Below are 18,770 nucleotides of genomic sequence, written 5' to 3'. Positions count from 1 at the left end.
GCCAGATTGGGTGCCTCATTCCCCACACCCCTGAGCCAGCCAGTTCCTCCCCTCCTCCCACCATCCAGGGCTGGATGGGAGCCAGTGCCCTGAACCAGCCAGACCCCTGCCCTCGGGCCAGATGGGAGCCCCCCCGCTCACTGCGTACCACCCTAACGACATTTTAGCCCAGAAAAATAAAGCTTTATTAGAAATTGTCCCACAGAAAGATTCCCAGACGCTGCCGGGGGTGGCGCGGCTCAGACAGACTCACAGAGGGGACAGAGCCCAACCCTGAGCGTGTAGCAGCAATGGGGCGCCCCATGCCTGTGCCCCCCACAAGGCAGAGAAGCCCTGGGGAGGGGGCAGCTGGCATAACCCCAGTGAGGATCTGTGTTAGGGGTAACTCAGTGCAGGGAAAAAGCCCCTATAGCCTGCCCCCACTGTGTCTCCAGTGCCGGGGGGGGGGGGGGGTACAAGGAGACCCCAACCCCCAGGCTTAAGGTCAGTATGGATTCCATTGGGTGGTTTCAGGGCCAGGCTCCAAGCCCTAAAGCCTCAAGGAAAGGGCCTGGGGATCCACTGCCGCAGTGCACAGAAGGGAAACTGAGGCACAGAGCACAGGGAGGATCTAGCAGAGCCAGGGAGAGAACCCAAGGGCCAAGGACTCCACCCTACCCCACCCACTTTGCATGTAAAAGGACAAAAGAGGGAGGGGTTCTGAGATGTGGGTGAAGCCTGCCAGGGAGGGCGGAGTCTGTGCAGCCAGAGGGGAGGGATGTAAATTAGGTGGCAGCAGGAGAAGGGGCCCTGAGATGTGTATGGGTCCTGGAAGGGAGGGCGGAGCTTGTAAACAATATTCCTGATGGCAGCTGCCATCTATACTCCTGAGTGTGACAGTGGCCCCGCCCCCCTTTAAAGGCACAGAGGAGCTACAGTAGCCAGGCTTGGAGGTGGGGTCCCCCTGCTGCGAGGGAGGGCCAGAAGGTGGGACAGACAGAGCTGTGATGGGGGGGCTTTGTTGGGGGAGGGATGTGGGGGACAGTCGGGGGGGGACATGGTGAGGAGGGGCTGGTCTAGCAGGGGCAGGGCAAGGTGGGAAGGGGAGTTTGGGAGGGGGTTGGGCAAGGGGGCAGGGCCAGGGGTTCTGGTGAGGTGTGGGGCAGGTGTCGGTGGGGGGCTCAGACTGGCAGGGAACGGGGGTGGGGGCAGCAGCTGCAAAGGGACATGGGGAAGATCCAGTAGATGAATGGGGTGGGGGGCTGGAGGGAGACAGGCCAATTCTCCCCCCACCCCAGCCCCCTCGGCAGCCACTGAACACCAGCAACTCGGGTCACAGCATCATCCTGACCCTGGGCAGCAGGGGGTTAACTCAGCCCCCCCCACACACACACACACATCCCCCCCATCAGGAGCTGGAAGGATCTACCCCCCCAAGACCAGAGCTGGTATCTGAGTGTGATGGGGTGGACACAGTGGCTCCCCAGGGAGCAGACCGTGCCCCTCACAGGGCAGGCCGGGCCCAGCGTCTGCGCCCATCACCCCAGCCTCAGGCCCGGACCTGCCACACAATGAGGTGGCTGCGCACTGAGCGGCGCAGATGGGGGTTGGCCACCAAGAGGTCCCCAAATTGATCGTCCGTGTCATCCCCTGTGAAGGGAGAGAGAGAGAAAGAGTCACAGCAGCCCCAGGGGCGCCCCACAACCAGCGCTGAGCGTGGCCACCTCTGGGGTGGGGCGTGGGTATACGGGGATCCCTTGCCCGATGCTGGGATGCGGCCAGCTCTGGGGTGGGGTGCGGGGGCTGGGTATATAGGGACCCCTCGCCCGGTGCTGGGACACGGCCACCTCTGAGGTGGGGCGTGGGGGCTGGGTATATGGGGACCCCTTGCCTGGCACTGGGCGCGGCCCCTCTGGGATGGGGTGGGGCAGGGGCTGGGTATCTGGAGACCCCCACAGAAGCGCTGTTTCCCACCCCCCACGAGGCACGTACCAATCCGGAGATTGATATACCCCTCTCCTCCGCTCAGCACCAAAGCTGTGGGCTGCTTCTGCCCAGCCCGCTCCTCCTGGCTATTGCTCCTGGCCAGCGAAGGGTTAAGGCAGCCTGGGGGGGAGAGGGGGGAGATAAGCTGTTACCCCAGCAACTACCTCTAGGGAGCGCTCCAGGGCTGCAGCCGAGTGAAGAGAGAACCCAGGAATCCTGGCTCCCAGCCCCCCTGCTTTAACCACTAAACCCCACTCCCCTCCCAGAGCCAGGGAGAGAACCCCGGCATCCAGGCTCCCAGCCCCCCTGTTCTAACCACTAGACCCCACTCCCCTCCCAGAGCCGGGGACAGAACCCAGGCATCCTGGCGGGTACCTGGGACGCAGACGAAGAACCGGACGGCATCACGGTGCCCGTGGTAGGAAGCCTGGGCGCTCTCCATCGCACAGTAGGGGGTGCTGGCGGGCGAGGGGCCCGGCTGGGACCCCGTGGCCGGGGGGGCCTCTGAGCACCCTGAGAACTCTGAAGAGGGCAGGAGAGATGGGGAGGGTCAGAGCTTGGGGGGGGTGGCCTGCAGAGACCCTGCCCCCAGCAGGCTAGCTGAGGACCCTCTGCCCCCCACGCCCCCATCCCAGTTGGGCAGGATGCTGGCCCCCTCCTCCTCCCCCACTGCCCATGGGACCCCAGAGAAACACACACACCCGCGCCCCTCTCCCCGCCTCACACCAGCAGGGCTGGGCTGGCCGTGGGATCTGAGCCATGCCGAGGGGACCCCCTTCCCCCAGCACCCCAACTCACCCGGCGCGAAGGGCACAGTCAAGACAGTGCCGCTGGCTGTTCCAATCCACAGCCGCTGGGAGAAGCAGCCCAGGGCCGAGACATGCAGGGAGAAACCCAGAGTGTTCGGGCCTAGAGAGAGAGTCGGGGGTGATGAGACCCCACCCTGAGCCAGCCAGTCCCTGCCCTGGGGCCGGATGGGAGCTGGCGCCCCCCAGAGGGGAAACGCCCCATTCGCCCCCCCGAGCCACTCACCGAATATGCTGTGGACGAAGGGGGTCAGGTCGATCTCCTGCAGGGGCTGGCCCGTGGCTGCATGGAAGAGGCGCAGGGTGGGGTCCAGCCGCACCGAGACCCAGACTCCGTCGCCCGCCAACACCATGTGCCTCACCTGGCTCTCGGGGTGCCCGGTCACCTCAAAGTACCACTGGGGGGTGGGGGGGAGCAGAGCGAAGGGCTGGAGGCAGGGCTGGCAGATCCCTCACTCCCCTGAATCGGACCCACGAGGGCGCTCCGAATCCATCCCCAGCTAGTTGAGCCAATCGATCACCCAAGATCCCATTGGAACCCCATGGCAGGAGTGGACCTACAAGATCACCTGAGGTGACCCCCCCATGCTCATCCAAGGAGATCCTACAAGATCCACCAACCTCACCTGAGTTGATCCCACAGGATCCCATGGCTCTGTGAACCCCACCTGAGTGGATCTCACCAGGTCTACTGATACCACCGGGGTTGATCCCATGCAACCCCGTGGATACCCCAATCTCACCGAAGTGGATCCCATGAGATCAGCATGTATATTTACTAATATCACAAGAGTCGATCCCACATGCTCCTGCCCGAGTACCCCACCCCACCAGAGTGGATGCCATGAGATCTACCGGTGTCACCTGAATTGATCCCACAGGACCCCATGGCTCCCCAACCCCATGAGTGGATCCCACGAGACCTACTTCCATCATGTGTCAATTCCCCCCAAGATCCCATAGACCCCCCCAACACAATCTGAGTGGATCCCAGGAGATGTACTGATATCACCCAAGTCGATCCCCGCCCCTCCTGAATGGGTCCCATGAGATCTCCATATAGATCTACTATCATCACAGGAGTTGATCCTGCCAGTGTGCCCCACCCCCACCTGAGTGGATCCCAGGAGATCCCCAGGATCTTCCACTATTTCTAAGTGGGTCCCATGAGATCACCTCTGGATTCCATGATCCCTCGCTCCCTTCTGAGTGAACCCCCCGACCCCCGGCTCCTCGACCTGGCTCCACCCACCCCCTGCACCTGATTGCTTCCCCACCAGCTCTCTACTGCCCCACCTTCCCCCCCGTACCTTCACTGATCCCCGGCTCCCCCACCGCCCCACCTCACCTGGACCCTGGCGCTGCGTGGCTCCACCACGTAGACCCGGTTGCGGTAGCCAACCCAGACCTGGCCCCCCACAGCCAGCGCGCAGCGGATGGACTGGTGGGGGCGCCCCAAGTCCAGCAGCCGGGGGCGCTGAAGGTCCCAGCAGCCAGCTGCCGGGGGCAAGGGAGAGGAGTGAGTGGGGTAGGGGGCTGCGGGGAGCTGGGGGTGGGGGGTCTGGTACTTACTGGCGTCCCGGTGGAAGACGACAACGGTCCCGTTCCCCAGGGCAACCACTGCGCGGCCCCGGGCGTGGCTATAAGAGAGAGAGAGCGCGCCAATCGGAGCGGGCGGCCAGGCCACTCACGCCAAGGGCCATGCCCCAGCATGCCCTGGGGCGGCCCAAAGTTTGGTGAAGGCCCCCAGCCCGAGGGCACAGCGCCTGCAATCACCCGACAGCCTGGCTCACAGCGGTCGTGAGTGGCCACGGATCTCCGCTGGCCTGACATGGGGCGGGTCGCCCCGGCCCAACGGGGACCTGGACCGCATAGGAACCCGTCGCCAGAGGGCTCCTGATGCCTGCCGGGAGCCCCCCCGCACTGGGCCCCGACAGACGCGAGGGCTGGCCCCATGGGCACAGAGACAAACGTGGCGGGCAATCGCAGGCGCACCCGACTCTTAAGCCGCCGGCAGGATTCCAGAGGCCAAGTCTGGCTAACGCGGCTGGGGAACTAATGAGGGTCCTCTTTGAGGCCATTTCCCGGGCGAGTTTGACACCCGACGCTGACAAATCAGGTCACGACCGGTGATCAAGCTGGACATTTCTCAACCGCGATAGACGGAAATAGTCATCCGAGAGCCGGGCTGGGGGAGGCATTCGCTCGTGTCGGACCCACATCTCTTGATGGCCAATGCTCCCGGATCGTCCTGGAGTCTCCAGGAATTTCACACGAATCTTGAATTCAAGACTGTGTCATGGGATGAAACCTCGAGGAATACGGCCAACGCAACTGGGCAACCCTATTTGGGAAAGCTCCGGAGCGGGTCTCTCTCCCAACGGCAGCTGGCCCAAGACAGGATGTCACCGCGCCTGGATTGGCTCTTGCCTACCCGGCCACCGACCCGGCCAATGCAAGAATCATTTGGCCGACGCCCCCGTTGTCCCCCCCGGGCCCAGCCCCACACTCACACCACGCTGTGCACGGCGTCCTTCAGCTGCACCGTCCGCAGGCACCGGCGCCAGTCGGAACGAGCTGAATAGATGGAAATGCTGGAGGAAGAGCATGACAGCTTGGGACAGTGCTGAGATGCGGCCACCTCTGGGGTGGGGCAAGGGGGCTGGTTATTCAGGGACTCGGCGCTGAGATGTGGCTCCTCTGGGGTGGGGCGCGGGGGCTGGGTACACGGGGACCTGATGCTGGGATGCGGCCCCTCTGGGGTGGGGTGCAGGGGCTGGGTACACGGGGACCTGACGCTGGGATGCGGCCCCTCTGGGCGGCGGGAGGGGGAGATGGTTATATAGGGATGCTGCACCCGGTGCTGAGAGGCAGGCACCTCTGGGGTGGGGCGTGGGGGCTGGTTATACAGGGACTTGGCGCTGAGATGCGGCCCCTCTGGGGTGGGGCGCGGGGGCTGGGTATACAGGGGTGTCTCCGTACCTGCCCTCCTGGGTGCCCAGCCACACAGTGTCCGTGGTGCCAATGCCATCACTGTCCGCGTCCAGGGTCCCCATCTCCTCCTCTAGCTCTGGGGGGTCGGGGGCCAGGGGGTCTTCCAGGATCTCGGGTTCCAGCTCCATGCTCTCGGCACTGGGTGGCCGGTGACCTAGCAGGGACAGCCAGGTCCGTGAGATGGAAGCTAGGGCCGTATACAGCCTGTATACCCCGCGCAACACAGCATCCTTCTTCCAGGCCATACAGCCCCCTCCAGCCATCAGTCCTGGAATATACAGCCCCCTCCATCCACCCATACAGCCCCCATCCCGGTCCATACAGCCCCCTCCAGCCATCTGTCCCGGAATATACAACCCCCTCCGTCCACCCCGGTCCATACAGCCCCCATCCTGGTCCATATAGCTCCCATCCAAGGCCATACAGCCCCCTCCAGCCATCCGCCTCGGACTATACAGCCCCCTCCATCCACCCCAGCCCATACAGCCCCCATCCCGGTCCATATAGCTCCCTCCATCCACACCAGTCCATACAGCTCCCTCCACCCATTGTGGTCCATACAGCTGCCCCCCACCCCTCCCCAGCCCTGTGCCCCACACTCACCGGGCAGCCAGGCGGCACACAGCACATGGGTGTTGGGTAGCACAAACTGGGCCAGGACGAGGTTGGCGCGGGCAGCATCCATCACCGTGACCTCACTGGCCGAGTGTGTCCCAGAGCAGACCCACACCAGGCTCGGTGGGGCAGGCTGGGGTGCCCCCTGGGGGAGACACACAGATGCTCACACCCTGCAAGGCTGGCTCAGGGACCCAAAAGCCGGGCACCTATTGGGAGGGGGACCCCACCCCTCCCCACACTGTCACCTCCCCCCAGGGGGGCGGGGCTTAGCACTGATTGACAAGGGCTCCCCAAGACCCACTGAACCCCACTGAAAGTCCCCTGGGGATAAAAAGGGGAGGTGCCCTGAAGTACGGCATTAGCTCAAGGGGAAAGGTCTCCCCAAAAGTTGGGGGGCTGCCTAGATTGAGAAGAAGAGGGCCAGGGCACACCCCAAAATAGGCCCCCCTGTCTGTGCTCCACCCTCAGAGAACGGTGGGGGTTTGGGGAGTCTCCTCTACTTTGGGGGGGACCATCCCAAAGCGGAGCGGCAGGAAGAGTCACCAAATAGGGTTGCCGTGGAGGGGGCAAGTGCCCCACATGCCACCCCCCAACCAGGGAGACATGGGGTCTCTCCCACATGGGGGGCAGGGAAGGGGTCCCGGGATCCATCCCTGGCATCAGAGAGCAAAGATGCAGAGATGGGAGGGGTTGCGCCCCCGACACTAACCAAGTCCCCGCCGTCTGTCCTAGGCACCCCCATCCCGACGGCACACCACAACTGGGAGGGAGGGAGAGAGCGGGGATGAGATGTCGGACCCAGCCCCACTGCTGGCCCCCCCAAACACTGAGATACAGCCCCTCTGGGGTGGGGTGCAGGGGTTGGTTATACAGGGACCCCTCGCCCAGCACTGAGATGCAGCCACCTCTGGGGTGGGGTGCCGGGGATGGTTATTCTGGTGTTTCAAGACCTGTAGACCTTTGCCAGCTTAGTGCCAGCTTGGGGCAACAGGACCAGCCCTGACCGCCAGGGGAGAGCGTCCCCTGCTGAGCCCCTACCCCGCTCCCTGCAGCCCAGCGCCCCCCACTGAGCCCCCCACCCCGCTCCCCGCAGCACAACACACCCCGCCAAGCCCCCAGCCCCACTCCCCGCAGCCCCAGTGCCCCTGCAGCCCCCCACCCCGCTCCCTGCAGCCCCCCACCCCGCCAAGCCCCCCGCCCCACTCCCCGCAGCCCCAGTGCCCCCTGCAGCCCCCCACCCCGCTCCCTGCAGCCCAGCGCCCCCCACCGAGCCCCCCACCCCGCTCCCCGCAGCACAACACACCCCGCCAAGCCCCCAGCCCCACTCCCCGCAGCCCCAGTGCCCCCTGCAGCCCCCCATCCCGCTCCCTGCAGCCCTCCACCCCGCCAAGCCCCCCGCCCCACTCCCCGCAGCCCCAGTGCCCCCCACTGAGCCCCCCACCCCGCTCCCTGCAGCCCCCCACCCTGCCAAGCCCCCTGCCCCACTCCGCGCAGCCCCAGAGCCCCCTGCTGAGCCCCTGCCCCGCTCCCTGCAGCCCCCCACCCCGCCAAGCCCCCCGCCCCACTCCCCATAGCCCCAGTGCCCCCTGCAGCCCCCCACCCCGCTCCCTGCAGCCCAGCGCCCCCCACTGAGCCCCCCACCCCACTCCCCGCAGCACAACACACCCCGCCAAGCCCCCAGCCCCACTCCCCGCAGCCCCAGTGCCCCCTGCAGCCCCCCACCCCGCTCCCTGCAGCCCCCCACCCCGCCAAGCCCCCCGCTCCACTCCCCACAGCCCCAGTGCCCCCTGCAGCCCCCCACCCCGCTCCCTGCAGCCCAGCGCCCCCCACTGAGCTCCCCACCCCGCTCCCCGCAGCACAACACACCCCGCCAAGCCCCCCGCTCCACTCCCCGCAGCCCCAGTGCCCCCTGCAGCCCCCCATCCCGCTCCCTGCAGCCCTCCACCCCGCCAAGCCCCCCGCCCCACTCCCCGCAGCCCCAGTGCCCCCCACTGAGCCCCCCACCCCGCTCCCTGCAGCCCCCCACCCTGCCAAGCCCCCTGCCCCACTCCGCGCAGCCCCAGAGCCCCCTGCTGAGCCCCTGCCCCGCTCCCTGCAGCCCCCCACCCCGCCAAGCCCCCCGCCCCACTCCCCATAGCCCCAGTGCCCCCTGCAGCCCCCCACCCCGCTCCCTGCAGCCCAGCGCCCCCCACTGAGCCCCCCACCCCACTCCCCGCAGCACAACACACCCCGCCAAGCCCCCAGCCCCACTCCCCGCAGCCCCAGTGCCCCTGCAGCCCCCCACCCCGCTCCCTACAGCCCCCCACCCCGCCAAGCCCCCCGCCCCACTCCCCGCAGCCCCAGTGCCCCCTGCAGCCCCCCACCCCGCTCCCTGCAGCCCCCCACCCCGCCAAGCCCCCCGCCCCACTCCCCGCAGCCCCAGTGCCCCCTGCAGCCCCCCACCCCACTCCCTGCAGCCCCCCACCACGCCAAGCCCCCCGCCCCACTCCCCGCAGCCCCAGTGCCCCCTGCAGCCCCCGACCCCGCTCCCTGCAGCCCCCCACCCCGCCAAGCCCCCCGCTCCACTCCCCGCAGCCCCAGTGCCCCCTGCTGAGCCCCCTGCCCCGCTCCCTGCAGCCCAGTGCCCCCTGCTGAGCCCCCCACGCTGCCCCCTCACCTCACCTTGGTGCTGGGATCTTTCTGGTCCAGCAGCCGCAGCTGTGCCAGCATGGGCAGGTCCTGGCCCTCAGCCTGCTCCGCCCGAACCTGCAATGAGAGAAGCCTGGGCTCAGCCGCGGGGGTACCCCGCCCCCCCAAACCTCGTCCCGACCGTTCCAGCCCTGGGGATTTAAAGGGACAGTGTGTCCCAATCACTGCCCCACCTCCACCTCCACCCCCACCCCTCCAGCTCCCGGCGCCCTGGGGGGCAATTACCTGGGGGACGGCCGGGGGGCTCCAGCCGTGAACCGGGGCCCGGCCGTGCTGCTTCCAGATGTGGGAGCGGATCTGGCGGTAAAGGTCCCGCTTCTGCTGCTGGGGGGAGAGATTGGGGGGCTCCCCTGTGCTGGGGACAGAGAGACACACAGACACTAGGGGGCATCGCCCTCCATCTGCCCTCCTTCCGTCGCTGCCCCATCTCCCCCGCCTGGCACTCGGGGGCGCCATCCTCTGCCCCCTCCCCTGTCCGGCGCTTGGGGCCGCCCGTCCATACTCACTCTGTGGGGGAGGCGGGGAGGGGCAGGTACCTCACAGTGGAGGGCGCCCTGGCCCCGTTGCCCCTGTGCTCAGACACCAGGGGCGACGCCGGGACCCGCTCAGGGGAGTCGCTGGGACTGAAGAGCCGGTCGAAGCTACGCAGAGAAAACAAGCAGCTCAGAGACCCCGCGAAGAATGCGGCCCTCGCCCGGCAGGGGGAGTTAGGGGGGGATGGGGGCTGCGGGGGGTCATGGACGTACAATTTCCAGAAGGATGATTTCTTCATCTGAGCCGCCTGGACCTCCCGAGATGCTCTGAAGGGAGGAAACAAAGTCGTGTGTCAGGGGCCCGCAGGGCCGTGCCAGGGGCTGCGGGGGCCACCGCCCCAGCCTGACATGAGCGGCTTACAAAGGAGTTTAAATAAGGATCCCCGAATACCCAGCCCCCGCCCCCCATCCCAGAGGGGCTGCATTCCGGCGCCGGGCGAGGGGTCCCTGGGTCACCAGCCCCACCCCAGCAGAGGGGCCGCGTCCCGGCACCGGGCGAGGGGTCCCCGGATCCCCAGCCCCCGCCCCACCCCAGCAGAGGGGCCGCGTCCCGGTGCCGGGCGAGGGGTCCCCGGGTACCCAGCGCCCGCCCACCCCAGCAGAGGGGCCCGTCTGTCAGGGTCTCTCACCGGAGCAGCTCCGTGCGCCTCACGGCGTCCTGCAGCTCCATCAGCCGCTCCTTGTAAAGGTTGCGCTCGGTCAGCACCCGCGCCATCTCCGCCCGCGTGAACCGCTTCCGCTGCGAGGCCGGGGCCTCCACCTGCCACAGGAGTCACTGATAACCCCCAGCCCCCGCCCGCCCCGCTGCTAGACCCCACTCCCCTCCCAGAGCCGGGGAGAGAACCCAGGAGTCCTGGCTCCCAGCCCCCCCTGCTCTAAGCACTAGATCCCACTCCCCTCCCAGAGCCGGGGAGAAAACCCAGGAGTCCTGGCTCCCAGCCCCCCCTGCTCTAACCATTAGACCCCACTCCCCTCCCAGAGCCGGGGAGAAAACCCAGGAGTCCTGGCTCCCAGCCCCCCCGCTCTAACCACTAGACCCCACTCCCCTCCATCTCATACCTCAGCGTCGTCACTGTTTTGCTTCTTGATTTCCTCCAGCTCCTGCCGAATCCTAAAATGAGGGGAAAGAACAATTTGGGGACAGAGCTGAGAGTGGGGAGCCCGGAGCTGCGGGTCGGGAGTGAGGGGCACCAGCAGAGCTGTGGGGAGTCCAGGGATGGGCTAGCCGGGGCTGCAGGTCAGGATTAAGGGGCAACGGCAGAGCTGGGGGGTGAGGAGCCCAGGGCCGATGTTGTCATATCCTGGGTTGGGGGGAGGGTTAAGATTATTTTAGGGCCCCCAAACTGGCTTTGGACAATGGGACGAGATCTTGGGTCCTCAAAACCCACTTGTACCCATCACCCCTCTAATGGGGCTCAGACCTCCCCATCCTGGGTCAGGAGGGGTCAGACCCTGGTGTGTACCCCCTGCAGCTGGACGTTGGGGGACTCGGACAAGAGGGGGCCCCAATCCAGGTTGGGCTGGGGGTCCTAGGCCTGCAGGCTCCGGGACACAGAGGGACATGGAGGAAGGCGGTGTCGTTGGGGGGGGCCCTGTGACACCCTGTACCCCAAAATGACACCCTGTGCCCACATATTCAGCAGTTCGCTGTATGTGTCACTGAAATACGTCGGGAGTGTGGGAGACGCCCAGACCTGGCTCGCTGGCGACAAAGGACCGATCTAGCCGGCCACGTGCTGATGGCCCACGATCCGCTCGCCCCACAGGCCTGCCCCACAGCGCCTCAGCAGGGCCCGGCGACCCCGCGAACCCCGTCTGCGCCGGTACCTCTCTGCGCCCACGGATCGGGACAGGGGCAGTTGAGAGGCTGCAGGATGAATCCGGACCCCCAGACGCCTTGGAGCCGACCCCAAAATCTTTTGCTTTGCTTTTTATAATGACCCTGGGGAGCGGGTATAATAGGCCAAAGGAAGCCACGCCTCCCCGAACCCAGGCTGTGGCCCCGCCCACTCCGCCCCAAGGCCCCGCCCACTCCACCCCAAGGCCCCGCCCTCGCTTCCCCTGTACCCCGAAGGCTCGGGCTGTAGCCTGGAGCTCAGAGCCCGGCTGGCTGGCGGTTCGGGTTGCACCGGGGAGGCCAGCGGCCTGGGGCTCAGGGCAGGTGGGGTGAGCGGGCCAGTGCTCGGGGTGGTTCTGCCGGGGGTGCTCAGGGCGCTGGCGGGTGAGGGGGGGCAGAAGGGACAGTGTCGGGGCGGGGCCTCGGGCAAAAGGGGTGGGGCTGGGGACTAGCCTCCCCAACTGGGGGTTCCCACCCCGCCCACGATAATGATAATTACGATTGTTTTATTATTTCCTCCGGAATCTGGATTTGGATCAAGAAATTTGGCACCTTGACCACAAAACAATCGTCTCCCCCTGGCCTGGGGGGAATAAATTGGGGTCCGTGACATCAGCCCAGGGCCTCTCTGCTGCCCCACCCGCCCTGAAGGCAACGAGAACACTGGGGGGGCCAAAGACGTTGAGCCGGGGGAGTGGGGGGGGTTCAGCCTGCGTGTGGCTCGTGAGTGGCTTAGCTGGGTGTGTCTCCGCGTGCCGGTGGCTGCGTGATCACGGAGCCAGGAGGGGTCACCTGCTTGGCATGGCAGGGAGAGAGCCAGCCAGGGGGCACCCCAGGGGGTCTGTGTCACCCGTCCCCGCCCCCACCACCACCCCAGTCTCACCTGCTCAGATCCTGCTCGGTCTCACGCAGACGCCCCTGGCAGCGGCTCAGGGCCTCGGCGGCCCCGTCCTGCTCCCCCCGCAGCGACTCCCGCTCGCCCGTCAGCTCCTCCACCCGGGCAATGAGGTGTCGGCGCGCAGTGTCCAGCACCAGCCTGCAGGGGGCGACAGTGAGCTCTGCCCGGGCCGTCCGCGCCCGTTCCTCCCTAGGGGGCGCCAGCTCTCATCCAGCCCCAGGGCAGGGACTGGCTGGCTCGGGGGGTGGGGGAATGGGGCCTGGGGCCTTTCCCTTCTAGGGGGCGCCAGCTCCCATCTGGCCCCAGGGCCTTTCCCCACAACTGTGAATCAAGTTTGTTGGGTCTCCACTCAGATCCCCAGGGATGGGGCTTTCCTCTGGGTCCCCCCACAGTAAGGGCTGGAGGGGCGCGGAGGCTCTAACAGGGCTGGGGTGTGGTGGTTCAGGGGGACTCTTACCTGGTATCCCGGAGCTCGGCGTTCTCCATCATCAGGGTCTGCACGGCGTCACCTGCAGACAGGGGGAGTCAATGTAGGGGGCCAGGTTTGACCACCCCAAACCCCCCAGTCCCTAGGGCCCAACGCCTCCCTTTGCTCTGCCACACGGGGGCACCAGGGCTGGATCCTGGGAGCGAGACCCATGGCCTGGCGCTGGGGGCATGTGGGGGCCATATCCCAGCCTGGGAGTTGGGGACAGTGCCCAGGGGCAGGGCAGGACCTGATGCCCAGCTGGGCAGGAAGCAGGTGAGAGAGAGACACTGGTGCAGGGATGGGGAGGGAAAGGGGTTGGGGAGGGGTGGGCACCAGGCCCAGGGTCGGCCCAGGCTGGGGGGGCGTTGAGCTTACCCTGCAGATCGGCCCCCTCGTCCACGTCCCCCAGCAGCTCGAGGCTCAGGCCCGACACCTCAGCGAACAGCGACTCCATGTTGCGTTGTGGGGTTGGGGGGCTGCGGGGCAGAGACACCCCCAGTCAGAGCCGGGACACACCCCCCCAGATCCTCCCCCGCAGTGGAGACAGTGCGCTGGGGGCCGGATGGATTAGAACCAGAACATGGCAAGGGGAGGATATTTCCCCCAGCCTGTGCCTCAGTTTACCTGCCCGGCTGGGAGGTACGTCTGCGCTGGGGCTGGGGGGCTGGCTACGGGCTGTAAGAGCCGGCCACACTGAGCCGGGAATCGGACACTGCTCATGCCAGATCCCAACTCCCAAACTCCCCAGACCCGCCCCAGGCTGGATCTTTCCCCTGCTTCACTGCAGCCCCACGAGCCCGATCTGGCTGCCTCCCGTGCTGGGGGGACAGGAGAGGGACAGGCACACACTGGAACGGAGCCACGGAGCGGAGACTGGCACTGGAAAGGGGTCGTGCCCGGAATGGGGGTACCATTGTGGGCATACAGGATGTTCTGGGAATTGGGGGCTCCCCCGGTGCCGGGCTCATGAAGAGAAACAGGGGCTGTGGGGGGGATGTTTCGGGGCCTGCCACAGGGCCCATTAGCCCTCTTACCTGGCTGGCAGATCTGGAGTGGGGTCCAACTCCGGGGTGGAGCTCAAGATCTCGGCCAACTCCTGGCACCTCTGCGGGGAGCCTAGAAACAGACAAGTCAAAACTGCTGGCTCCCCAATCTGCCAGCTACCCCCACCCCCGCGAGACAGCCAGCCCCCCCCCCGCTGCCCCCTGGAGGGGAAAGGCCCCATTCCCTACCCCCCTGAGCCAGCCAGTCCCTGGGGGTGGATGGGAGCCAGCGCCCCCTAGAGGGGAGAGGCCCTGGGCCCCACATACACACTCTCCGTACCGTCTCTGGTGGGCAGGGGCAGCTCCTGAGCCAGCGGGTGGCTGTTCCCGGTGGGGCCCGCCCCGTCCTGCAGGGGGTCGGGGGTCCCCTCCACCGGGGCTGGGCCCGGAACCTCCGCAGCGCCCTACACCCCCCAAAACAGACACAGACGGGGTGAGGAGCAGGCCGAGTGAGGGAGCAGGGACTCCCCTCATGGGATATTGGGGTGCCCCCTCCCCTTGCCGTGGGAGAAGGCCTGGAGCCAGGTTACCCTGGTGAAAGGTGCCAAGCCACCAGCCCCCCATGAACAACGAGGGAGCTCCTACCCACTACAGCCACCCCCCTCTGCCAATGTACTCCCCAGGGGAACCCCCTAATCCAGGGCAACCCCTCTTCCCCCCCGGCAAATGTATCCCCCCAGGGGAATCTCCCCCATAGCTCCCTTCTCTGAACTCCTCCGAGCTCCCCACTGCCCCATAGATACCCCCTCTGGGGGTAGAGGGGTCAGCCCAAGCAGCCCATCTCGCCCTCAGCAACTCACTGCACAAATGCGGGGGACCCACCTTGGGGGCTCCGGGGCAGCCAGGGTCCGAGGTGCTGGGGAGAAACAGGGGAGGCCAGTGGGGGTCGGACGCAGCGCTGGGGGGGGAGAAGTCAAAGGTCAGACATTCGCCACGGTACCCCCCCACTCCCTGCCCGAGCCCCCTCCCTGCGGGTCGAGCTGCCCTCCCTCCCTGGTGCCCCCCCCCGAGCTCCCCACACACCCTGGCACCCCCACAGAGCCTCCCCAGCTTCCCAGTCCCCCCCTCCAGAGCCCCCTCCCTATCACACGACGTCCCCCTCTCTCCCCGGCACAGCACTCCCCCCCAGACCCCTCCCGGCTCTCCACAACCCAGCGCCCCCCTGCCGAGCCCCCCCCCCTCACAGCACAGTGCCCCCCCAGCTCCTTTGCCACCCCCTGTGGCTAATACCTGCTGGGCCGGGGGGCCACGGGGGCAGGGGGCGGCACCGTCAGGGCCTTCAGCTCCTTGTAGCTCTGAACCATCTGCCAATGACAAGGGGATGGGGGCTAGTGCCCCTCATGGACAACACGCTCGCCCTCCCCCCCGACCCCACTCCTAACGTGACCCAGTCCTGCGGGGCAACGTCCAGCCACAAGGGGGCACCAGGAGGGGCAGTGAAGGGGGTGGCTGGGAGGACCAGCAGGGGCAGGTGTGGGGATCCATGAGGGGCAGGGCTAGCATGGGGCAGCTGGGGGGGGGCAGCCAATGGTGGGCCATGGGGCGTGGGGCCAGTAAGAGTCATGGGGTCCTGGGACCAGCAGGGGGCAGCTGTGGGGATGGGGCCAGCAGGGGGTGGCCGTGGGGGCCAGGGGGTCTCACCTTGCCGTGGGTCTGGGCCAGGGCTGACAGCTCCTTGAGCAAGGCAATTTTCTGTTCCTCCAAGCTGGCCACTGCCGGGGGTGGGGGGAGAGAAGCGAGTGACCCCCCACTCCTGAGTCTGCAGGGAGCCAGCCCCCATTGCTGCCCCCCGCCCCCAGCCAGCCCCCATGCTGCCACCAATCCTCTCAGAGTAAGGGAGCAGGGCCAGTGAGGGGGCAGGGCCTCACCCTGTGCCTCTTGGCACTGGAACCCCCCCTTTTCAGACACAGCCCACACCCACCCACCACCCCGGTCTTGGGGAGCCGGAAAAACCCGTCGGGGAGACGCCAGGGCCCAAGCTGCTGCTGTTTGATCTCATCTGGTCTCAGTTACCGAGGCTGCTTTGTTATTGTAGGGTCTCCGGGGATCCCCGCTTTGTTACTGTAGGGTTTCTAGGTTGATGCTTAGGGCCCTCCCAAGTTCACACCCACGACACACGCATCACGGACTGTGAAATCTGGTCCCCCTGCGTGAAATCTGGTCTTTTGTCTGCTTTTACCCACAAAATTTATGATTTTAAAAATCCTATGACCGTGAAATTGACCAAAATGGACTGTGAATTTGGTAGGGCCCTAACTATGCTGAGACACCAGTGGGGGGAGCCTCCCCCCAGAGTCCCCCTCCTGTTGGCCCCACAGCCCTTTGGATGCCCCCCAGCCCTGGCACTGTCCCCCCAGGCTCCCTCACCACCCTCTGTTTCTTCCCTGACCCCAGCCCCAGCCCTGCGACCCCCCAGCGCCTCCGGCCTGCTCTCCAGCCCTCACACTGGTCCGCGTAGCTCCGGGCCTTCTCCTCCAGCCGCCGGCTCTGCCCGTCCAGCCGGCTCAGCGCCGCCCTGTGACCCTTGTGCTCCTGCTCCACCGCGTCTTCCAGCTCCATGTAGCGCTGCAGAGAACAGGCCACTGGCAGCGAACCCAAGAGTCCGGGCGCCAGACTGCATCCCCGGCACAGAGGGCTGTGGGTCGGGATCCAGGGGCGCCATGCAGGAGGGGGCTGCGGGTCAGGATCCAGGGGCGCCGTAGAGGAGGGGGCTGCGGGTCAGGATCCAGGGGCGCCGTACAGGAGGGGGCTGCGGGTCAGGATCCAGGGGCGCCGTACAGGAGGGGGCTGTGGTTCGGGATCCAGGGGCGCCGTACGGGGGGGGCTGCGGGCCGGGATCCAGGGGTGCCGTGCAGGGGGGGCGGCGGGCTGGGATTGAGGAGCTATGTGGGGGATGGGGTGGAGGGGCTGCAGGTCTGGATCGAGGGGCGGGGGATGGGGTGGGGGGTTGTGGGTTGGGACTGGGGAGCACCACACAGGGGGGCTGCGGGTCAGGATTGAGGGGCACTGGTCAGGAGATGGGGTGGGGAGCTGTGGGTCCAGATCAGGGGGCACCGTGCTGTGGGGCTGTGGGTCAAGATTGAGGGGCGCCATGTGGTGGATGGGGTGGGGGGCTGCGGGTTGGGATTGGGGGACGCTGGGCAGGGGATGGGGTGGGGGGCTGCGGATCCGGCTCAGGGGGCACCTCACCTCCTCGGCTCTCTTGCGCCCGGCCCGCTCCCGCTCGTACTGGCCCAGGAGCCCGAGCTGGTCCTCCCGCAGCAGCTCCAGCGCCTCATCCCGCTCCCGGATCTGCCCACCGGCTCGCTCGAGAGCCTCCAGCACTGAGACCAGCTGGGGCAGCAGCCCGGCCACTGCCCCCCGCCCGTAGGCCCCCACTAGCCGCTCCAGCTCTCCATACAGCCCCGCGGCCAGCCCCGAAACCAGCTCTTCGCAGAGCGCAGGGGAGGCCGACTCCCCTTCCTCCCCGAAAATCTCCTCCATGCCCTGCTCCCCTCCCCTGGAGCCCCCTTCCCCCGTCTTCCAAAGGCAGCCTGCCCCCTTGCACCCCAGTCAGGGGATCCAGGCACCTCCCCTCTAGCTCTGAGCAACGGGGGACCCCTCTGTTTCCCAGGCTCTTAAACACCCCCCCACTGCCCCCAGAAGGGGCCAAAGCCAAAGGTGGGGCACCGGGAGCGTGATGGGAGTCCTGGGGCGGGGGGTGTGTGGAAGTGTGACGGGGGGGGGATCCTGGGGAATGCAGGGTATCTAGGGGAAAACGTTTTTTAAAAGTTTTCACACCCCCCAAATTGGGTTATTTTGGGGGGCCAAAGTTTAAAAAAAATCAGGGATTTTAAAAAATAGGGGGCAGCGAGGTGGGGGGGGTCAGGTTCAGTTAACTGGATGGGGGGGTTCGTGAGAATCAAAGTCACTCACCAGACCTCTTTGAGGGAGCTCAATAGGGGGCAGAATTCCTCTGATTTCCAGAGGTCTGGGGTTGGGGGGTTCAGGGTGTGTGTGTGGGGGGGTCCCAACTTGATTTCTGAGTGGGAGCGTAATGGGGGGCCTAGCCGCTCCCTCCTGCTCCCTGCCCTCCCACACTTCCCCTTTTATTCCCAGTGTGGGGGAAGGGTTACAGTTGAACTCCCCCCCGCCGGACTGGACAAGGGGGGACGGGACACCCCGACTTTATAAATTCGGGAACCCCTCCACGTGGCAACCCCGCCCCCGAACCACGGAAGTTTCCACCTCGGAGATCAGAAGGGGAGAAAAGTTTTCTCTCCCCGCCCCCTGGGAAATGGGGGGTGAATCTGAGGTGTGGGGGGTAGATCCCAGCCGGGGGGGGCAGATCTGGGAGACAGGGGATCCCCCCACACCCTCCTCTGCCCCCCACACCCAGCCCCCCAAACGCCGGGGGGCTAAAGCAGATGGGGGTCGCACCCCAACACAGGAAGAGGTTTAGGGTCAAGGATTCCCGCCCCCCAACCCAAGCCCCTCCCCGGCGGCCCCGCCCCCCCGGCACCGGGATCTGTCCGTCGCTCTGTCCAGGCGCCCCCGACCCACGTGGGGGAGCTGCCAACTACCCGGCTCCAGCTGGTCTCAGGGTTCTAGACCCGCCCCCGCGGACCCTGGGGGGTGAGAGGGCGGGGCCCAGAGGGCAACGGGCGTTCGGAGTGGCCAATGGGGATTGGAGGAAGCGCCCCGGAAGGCCAATGAGGAAGGACCAGCTCGGAGGTGGGGGGGGTATTAACCTTGGATCATATGATGTGGGGATCACATGACCCTGCGGCTGGGACAACTGGAGCTGCGAGGAGAAGTAGGGCTGGGTTGCTGGAAGGTCGAATGGGGGGGATGGGCAGGTGAGGGAGGCTCTGGGGGGATGGGCAGGGGGCAGGTGGGGGGAGGTTCTTGGGGGATGGGCAGGTGGGGGGAGGTTCTTG

At 66.7% G+C, this 18,770-nt stretch overlaps 1 protein-coding gene across 1 annotated transcript; it reads right to left on the bottom strand.

The window, feature by feature from the left end:
• Window positions 1-1,159: 1,159 nt before the first annotated feature.
• LOC141976501 (C-Jun-amino-terminal kinase-interacting protein 4-like) lies at window positions 1,160-17,446 on the bottom strand. Its single transcript, XM_074937503.1, is given in 28 exon segments — window positions 1,160-1,629; window positions 1,972-2,085; window positions 2,341-2,487; window positions 2,764-2,874; window positions 2,998-3,169; window positions 4,120-4,268; window positions 4,344-4,411; window positions 5,285-5,365; window positions 5,754-5,919; window positions 6,369-6,525; window positions 7,093-7,143; window positions 9,045-9,128; window positions 9,297-9,426; window positions 9,578-9,712; window positions 9,818-9,871; window positions 10,234-10,364; window positions 10,664-10,715; window positions 12,325-12,477; window positions 12,797-12,848; window positions 13,184-13,284; window positions 13,843-13,924; window positions 14,132-14,255; window positions 14,652-14,660; window positions 14,662-14,749; window positions 15,082-15,155; window positions 15,493-15,563; window positions 16,296-16,416; window positions 17,041-17,446. Coding segments are annotated over 28 exon segments (3,072 nt in total). The 5' UTR covers window positions 17,335-17,446; the 3' UTR covers window positions 1,160-1,528.
• Window positions 17,447-18,770: the final 1,324 nt, after the last annotated feature.

The sequence above is a fragment of the Natator depressus genome, chromosome 23 (assembly GCF_965152275.1).
Source record: "Natator depressus isolate rNatDep1 chromosome 23, rNatDep2.hap1, whole genome shotgun sequence".
NCBI classification, from domain to species: Eukaryota; Metazoa; Chordata; order Testudines; family Cheloniidae; genus Natator; species Natator depressus.
This window is presented reverse-complemented; position numbering and strand designations above follow the sequence as displayed.